Here is a 7442-nt window from a genome sequence, read left to right as displayed (position 1 = left end):
TGACCTCGGACTTGTAGCCCTCGGATAGGGAAACACAAAAGGTGCCAGGATGCTGGAAATAATTTCCGCTCGTAGGACTACCTCATTTCGACTATTTTCCAGATACAAAACTAATTAATTTGCCCAAAATGCAACAGAGAATGGTTAGGGAGCCGGCGGGAGCTCGAGGGAGTAGCGCGGGAGCGTCACAGGATATTTGTGCAAGCAATTTCCGCTGCCGAAGAGAGAGTTTTGTGCGTAATTAATTTATGCAAAATACAAATGCAAACAAATTGCAAATGTTTTCGCACAAAATTGCCGCGCACCCAATTTGTTTTTGAAAATAATTAACTTTTCAGCGGGTTTAATTAGAAATTTTGCTCAACCGACCCGGAAGGCCAGTAGTTTCCTGTCTCCCTTTCTGGATTCTAAGTCAACTGGTTTCATTGTCGAACATTATATATATTTTATCTCGACTGGAGCAGTGATGTCTATATTCAGTGGATGCTTCAAGTGCAATATTTTGAAATGGTTCGGCTGCTGGTCGGATTATTTTTCAACTCAACTGCAGGATAATCAGACCCTCAAGTGGTTCCTGGCCATTGCTGTCGCCCTGTTAGTTCTGTTCAATGTCCACTCGGCCGTCTACATGTGCGATTTCAGTGATCGAGGTCCAGGGGGGCCAAACGATGTCGTGAACGAGGAGGAGGAGGATCCTGACAACGCTCCCAGAGAAGAAAATGAAGGTGAGGTGGGTGCTGGAGATGCGGGTCAAGACAGGACTCCCTTTCAGCATTTAATGGCATGTACTGTGCAAGGCCTGGCCAGTGCCTTCGACTACGGCATGGAGCGGGGGCCGCACACTTGGGACACACCGTGCAACAACCAAAGTCCTATCAACATTGAAACTAACTGCCTGACAACCACCTATTTTGACTGCGTCATGGAGTGGGGCCACTACAACGACATGCCGATGGGCATTCGTATCGAAAACAGCGGTCACACCCTGATCCTGCGCGCCGCATTCCGGCACGTGACACCTTACATCGGAGGCGCCGATTTGTTGGGTCGCTTCGAGTTCCGGGAGATACGATTCCGCTGGAGTTGGTTCAACTCCTCCGGCTCGGAACACACTTTTGACAACCGGCACTTCCCCCTGGAGATGCAGTGCCTCCACGTAGACGACGGGAGAGATCGCTGCACGTCCAGCCAAGGTATCCTGATGATCTCATACATGTTCGAAATAAGCGAGGAGAATCCCCTCCTAGACGTCCTTATCCAGCACCTTGTGGCGGTGCAAACGGCTGGCCAGGCAGTGGAGGTTCCTCCCTTCCCCCTCAGCTACCTGATGATGCCCTTCTTCTCACGATTCTACAGCTATCATGGATCACTCACGGAACCGCCCTGCCACCGTGGAGCAGAGTGGATGATCTTCCCTCTACCCTTGGCCATCGGAGAGCGCCAACTGAATGAGTTCCGCCAGCTGAAGGACCTCCGGGGAGTTCGGATTTCTGGCAATGCTCGTCCTGTTCAGGGACTCACGAATCGAACGGTCTACCTCAACCGTTATACAGCCGATCGTTAAATATTCAATAAACGTACGTCCTCCCATCAGTGTTCGGAGTGAAAAGCAAGCAAAAATCAGATCAAGTCTATTGAGCAAATCGATTTCATTTCGTTCCCCCTTTGATTGAGAATTCCAGATACTAATTGGCTGCATGGTTGGCTGATTTGGACTTGGTCCTGCAAAGTCTTCCGCACAATTTCCTGGAGGTTGCCGTTTGCCGGCCAAATAGTTTGCTTATATAGTAATCCACTAATTAGACGCTCAAAGAGCATTAGCATTAGCCAGAGCCGGGTATGGTAGAGCAGGACCAGAGAGTCCTGAGCCTGCTCATCTACCAATGCGTTTAGTCGCCGCAGGATATGGCTTATGCGTGTGTGTCTGTGTGTGTGTGTGCGTCAGTCTGCGTTTGTAATTTCGTTAGTGCAGCGGAAACTGTTGCGGACATGTTTGCCCTGGCCGGGGCATACAGATTGAGATTGGCAACAGGAATAGGAATTGGAATGGGATTGGGTTTTTGGGTATTGGGTACTGGGTACTGGGTACTGGGTACTGGGCCTCCTGCGGCGACGCACCCTCATCTCCTGTCCCTTACCATGTCCCATACCACATTCTTCACCCTCTGCCCTCGCAGCCTCGCAGCTACATCTGCTCCTGCCGCTTGGCAATCAGAGTACCAGTTTCCAGTCCTATAATTATCAGTTGGCGCCTAACCATAGATGAACATTTTCCACCGCACAGGGTCATTGGATCGTAATTAGTTTTTATTTTACTGTTGGGGGGCGATTGGAGCGTCGGTGGAGCGTCACACTCCGCTCCTCCCATTGCCATTGCCATCCTTGATTTGAAATTCGATTTGAGGCAACCAGCCGGCCACATCGGCTTGTTTAATCAATGGCAGGCCAAGTGAATTTCAACGCATTTGCAATTGCATTTGCTGCAAATCAACGCTAATGAAATTATACAAACAAGTTTCAGTTCAGTTTGGTTCGACCCGGTCTGCGTCTCAGTCAATATTTGTGCTGCGTTCACATTCGCAATTTGCATGTTTTGAAAACTTAATTGAATTGCAATTTCCACAAATAAAGCTTAATTTTTTGATCGCGCTTTTCGTTTTCCATTGGACATTGGTCCAGTACTGGACCAAAACAATTTGCCGGTTTTTGGCCGAAAAACTAAAACTTTTGTCTGAGAAATGCAATTAAAAACGGGTAATTCCATTTATTAATGCTTGATATGCAAATTGATTGCACACAAAATGTTCAATTAATATGAAAATGTTTGTTAGAAAATTAATGCAATTTTTCCCAGAATGGCAATAATTATTCCCCAATCGAGCGGTCGAGCGGTTTTTCATGAATGAGGGATGTAGTTTTGGGGGGTATGGGGCACAAATTAGATGAAATTGAAACACTAAAATGCAAATAATATGCACATAATTAGCTAGAAAATCTATTTTACCTCAATGTAGGATAAACAATATTTTTTGAAAATTATTCTGTATAAATAAAAGTCTGGTTAAGGCTACAAAATCCGTTTCAGGATGTTTTCTGGGCAGAGTATAGAAGTATCTATTTCTATTATATTTTCTAATCTTATTGATTTGTCCTTTAGTTTCCAAGACACCATGAATCCTAGCTCCTCTTTCATCCTTAGATATCCTGATTGAATCAATAATAGTCTGAATCTACGACTTAACCGAATCAGTCGCACAAAAACAAACATATCAATCAACATGTTTAATTGAATGTAATTAAAATAAAACAGCCAGTCTGGCAAAATCAACCAGCTCTAGTAGCTGAATAAAATGAATCCAAAGAAAAGCAAACGCCACTCCCATCCACCGCCGCTCAGAAGTGGCCCAGGAGTTGGTTCTTCAGTGAAAATGGCAAGAAAATGAAATTAGACGAATAGAATGACGATGTAAGTGCCATGAAAAGACGTTAAGGCGCTCTAAGCCAAGATGCCGGGTAAGAAGACGATGGTGGCGGCGAAGGCGATATGGGACGAAGAAGGAGAGTCCTGGCTGCTGCTAAAATTGAGGCAAATTGCATTTAAGTGTTGCCGTTTTCATTTAGCCGCATGAATATGTATAGAAGAAGGCTCCCAAAATGGGGAGGTAATCGGGGGCGTGATGTTGGTGGCAGGCTCCGAGCCAGGTCTGGGAACTTTGTTGCCTTGCTTTTGTGGCATGCAAAATTGAATGAATAATTGAGGAAACGAGCGCATGATGGCATTAGTGTGTGATTGTGTATGCTAGTGTTAGTGTTAGTGTGTGTGTGAGTGTTTGCAGCTAATGAATTTTAATTGCTTTTATTAAGGCACAAAGAGGCTGGCTTGGAGAGAATGACTGCCTGCCGAGCCGAGAGCCGAAAGCCGTCTGCGTCCTGTGTCTGCATCAAAAATCCCTGTTCAATGTTAATTGTTAATCATTAAATATTGTTGCCGGCAAAATCAATATGGCGGCTGACGATTAATCAACGCCATTTTGTAATTATCCCGCTGAAATATTTAATTCAATTAACTTTGCGGACGAACAAACTCGTCATCCCTGCCGAGTTGTCGGCCTTCTTTGCTGGAAATGAAAACAAATAAATGTAATTGAAAATTGTTATTGGACAGTAACCGCACTAAAAGCCGTAAAAAAGAGCTGCGCAAAAAAAAAAAATATGGATGGATGGATGGATGGGATAATAAATAATAAAAAAGGAAAACACAATAAAAAGATGTGTGCACATCCTGACAGACTAAAGAGGCGGGGTGGTGTGGAGTGGAGCTTGCCCACATGGAAATTAATTCGAATGGAAAACTCGGTCCTTGCCACGTCCTTTGGCGTCGACAACCCTCTCTTCGACCGTCTCTGTCGCTCAGCCCTTTGGCGCACTTCCTTTTTCAATTAAACGCCACCATTTTCCATTAACGAATTTGCATGTGTGTCGGTGTGAGTGTGAGGGACACACACACACACACAAACACAGACATGGAAGACTTCCGCTTCTCTCCCTTCGATGCTCACACACACACATACCAGCGAACACCGTACGTGTCTGTATTTCTATAATAAAATTAAATTAGAAGACCAGAAAATTAAATCATCAAAGCTTGACGTCTGCCGGCAGCGACGGCTGCTGTTTCTGGCTCGTTGTATGTATGTGTGTGTGTGAGAGTGTGAGTGTGTATGGGTGGGAGAGACTGGCACACACACGAACACGCATACTCTCGTATAGCCCAATTTGCAAAAGCGACAGTTACGAGTTCATTAATTTTTCTTCTTTCCCTCGGACCCACTTTTCCCACCCATTTAGCCTTGTTCTCTGCGGTTTCTGGCTACCACCCACCACCCATTGCCGCCCCCTTGCTCTCTCCCTCTCTGTTTTGGGGCACCTCATTCCGTCTCTTTCGGGGCTGCTCGCTTCGGCAATGGTGTGAGCAGCATCATAAATTAAATTCTTCATCAACTCAAACTCGTTAAGCGCCAATAAAGTGACAGAGAGTTATTTTCATCACTTTTTCAATGCTGGTCTACCACAAGGCACCATGTGTGTGTATCTGTGTGTGTGTGAGAGGTGTAGTGCGCCGAAGCGCTCTTACCCACCCACACAACCAAGCCGGCAAAACGAGAGAGCGACTGGTTTAAGCCACGCCCCCAAAAACGCAGTGGTGGCAGGAGAAGACACTGTCCATTAAACTGGTTCGCTTTTATTTTTTTGAGACACTTACGCATGCGCAGAACGATTTAGATTTCGAAGGCTGGTCTTCCCGATAAGGGGATTCGGCTAAGTGCAGCTCCGACCATGGACACATCTGTCTGCCCGTCACATGGCATCGGCATCGGCATCGGCATCTCAGTCCTCCTTCCTCTCCGCCGGCCTGTCAATTATATGACACTGCCGCCCAACCGGGCGTATACTTAATCTGAACAAAACGAATACTTCTCTTTCCATTCTGACCGTCGCCGTTAACTGCTTAACGATAAAAGCAAACTAATTAAAGCCAAAGGAGGAGAAATTGCCACATAATAGAGCAAATTAAAAGCAAATTAATTTAAAACAAAAAGCACAGAGAGAGTGGCTGGCTGGCTGGCTGGGAAGTTGAGTTAACGGTGCGGATGTACCTTAAATGAAAACGACGCGAGGATAACAACTGCCCACCCACCCACTCTCATGAGCAGGATAAGTGGAAGCACACACACACACACCCAGTCATACAACCGGAGACAGATACAGTCGCTGAGCAGACGGAGATAACCGAGTCGGATGGTCCGTCCGTCGCTCCACTTCAATTAAGCAGCGCGCCAACATGGCAGCCTCTCACACCCACACATAAGCAATGGGGAGAGCATAAGAGCCAGACACACACACACACACACACACATACATTCGTAGAACGTAATTACGTTTGGCAAGCTCGTTATGCGTAAGAATAAACGCGCATTAAGAGCTCATTAGTTGGCACAAATCGAATCGGAGTGGACGGAAGGGGGCGTTTGGGCCATCTAACGCATTGGTATGTGTACTCGTATGTGTATGTGTGTGTGTGTGTGTATGGCTATCTGGCATTTTCATTTAACGTGTAATGGGAGATAGCGTAAACGAGTAAATTGAACCGAAGCCCAGAAGAAACTGAATGAACTGGACTGAAGCGAAATGAAGTAGTGGAGAGATGGCTGGATGGAAAAACCGCAACTCATGACAACAGGTAAGCTGCACAGACTGCTGGTTAAAATTTAGTGTTAATGGTATTGGCCAGGCTTAATGGCTGGCTGGACTAACTGACTGCCTCCACTACCCTGCTGACAATCAAATGTCGGCGTAGGGGTTCCATTCATCGAACGACTGAAGCCTTCTCTTTGGATTATAATGATAGCGGGTTAGGCAGGTTCGACCAGTTTATTTTGAATTGATTTAAAGGTGGAATAGTGGAGACCACAATGTCTTAGTTGTTATTAATTTTCTTCAATATTATGCCTGACACTCATACTATATCATATAGATGTTTTACAAATATTGACAGTAAAAAAGGGTTTTAATCTTCTTACCAATAGGCAGAAAATGAAAAAGTGTTTGTTTGAGTTCTGGGTATTAATCCCCAAGCCTATTGGCAAAAGAAAAAAAGTAAGACTTCAAACGAATATCTGAGAAAAGGATTGGATTTTATAAATAGTAAAACATATATAAAAGAAGGTAGATTATACCATTTTGTGTTCTTAAGTAAATATTTCCTTCTATAGATTTATTTATGTATTATTATATTAACATTTCTTTATAGGCTTAAATACATTCCATAATCTAAGGAATAAGGTATCTAATAAGGAAGTTAACCTCTTGGTAAGTAAATAAATTAATATTATAAATTTAAAGTTCACATAACTTTTATTCTTACCAATTCCTAATCTAGATTAATAACCCAAAGTGTGTCACCAATGGACCAGGATTATAGATTCCCATCTAAGCCCTCCTAAACTCCCAGTAATAACTCCATGGGCAAAAGCAAAGGACAAAGTCCAGACCCAATAAATTCCCTGGCCTCTGCGGCTTCCTGAATGTTTTTAAGTTTATTTCCTTCACAAATGCCGCTTGGCGCAATCAGCTTGCAAATTTGTAACAATAGCAGGATATTAACAAAATCCACTTATGTATCCGTTTCGGGTTTCACGCTCCTTGCCAGCTAACGTTGGTGAGAGAGAGGGAAAACGCTCCAGAGAAAGAGACAGGGCGAATGAGAGGCTGAGAGGAGAAGGATATAAGCGAAGGAGACACACACTTTGTGGCCTAAGCCCAAAATGGTCTTCGGATGGAATTGTGGTCGAAAAATCTGTGACTCTGAAGTCATAATTCCGGGGCGAAAAAGTGCAGCCAGGAAGCAAGGACTCGGCCCAGGACTCGGAGAAGCAGTAAGT

The 7442-nt window shown here is 44.6% G+C and overlaps 1 protein-coding gene across 1 annotated transcript; it reads left to right on the top strand.

The window, feature by feature from the left end:
• Positions 1-381: 381 nt before the first annotated feature.
• On the top strand, positions 382-1624 carry LOC6495061 (carbonic anhydrase 1). Its single transcript, XM_001959110.3, has one exon. The coding sequence runs from the start codon at positions 467-469 to the stop codon at positions 1562-1564; it is 1098 nt and encodes a 365-aa protein (XP_001959146.1). The 5' UTR covers positions 382-466; the 3' UTR covers positions 1565-1624.
• Positions 1625-7442: the final 5818 nt, after the last annotated feature.

The sequence above is a fragment of the Drosophila ananassae genome, chromosome 3L (assembly GCF_017639315.1).
Source record: "Drosophila ananassae strain 14024-0371.13 chromosome 3L, ASM1763931v2, whole genome shotgun sequence".
NCBI classification, from domain to species: Eukaryota; Metazoa; Arthropoda; class Insecta; order Diptera; family Drosophilidae; genus Drosophila; species Drosophila ananassae.
This window is presented reverse-complemented; position numbering and strand designations above follow the sequence as displayed.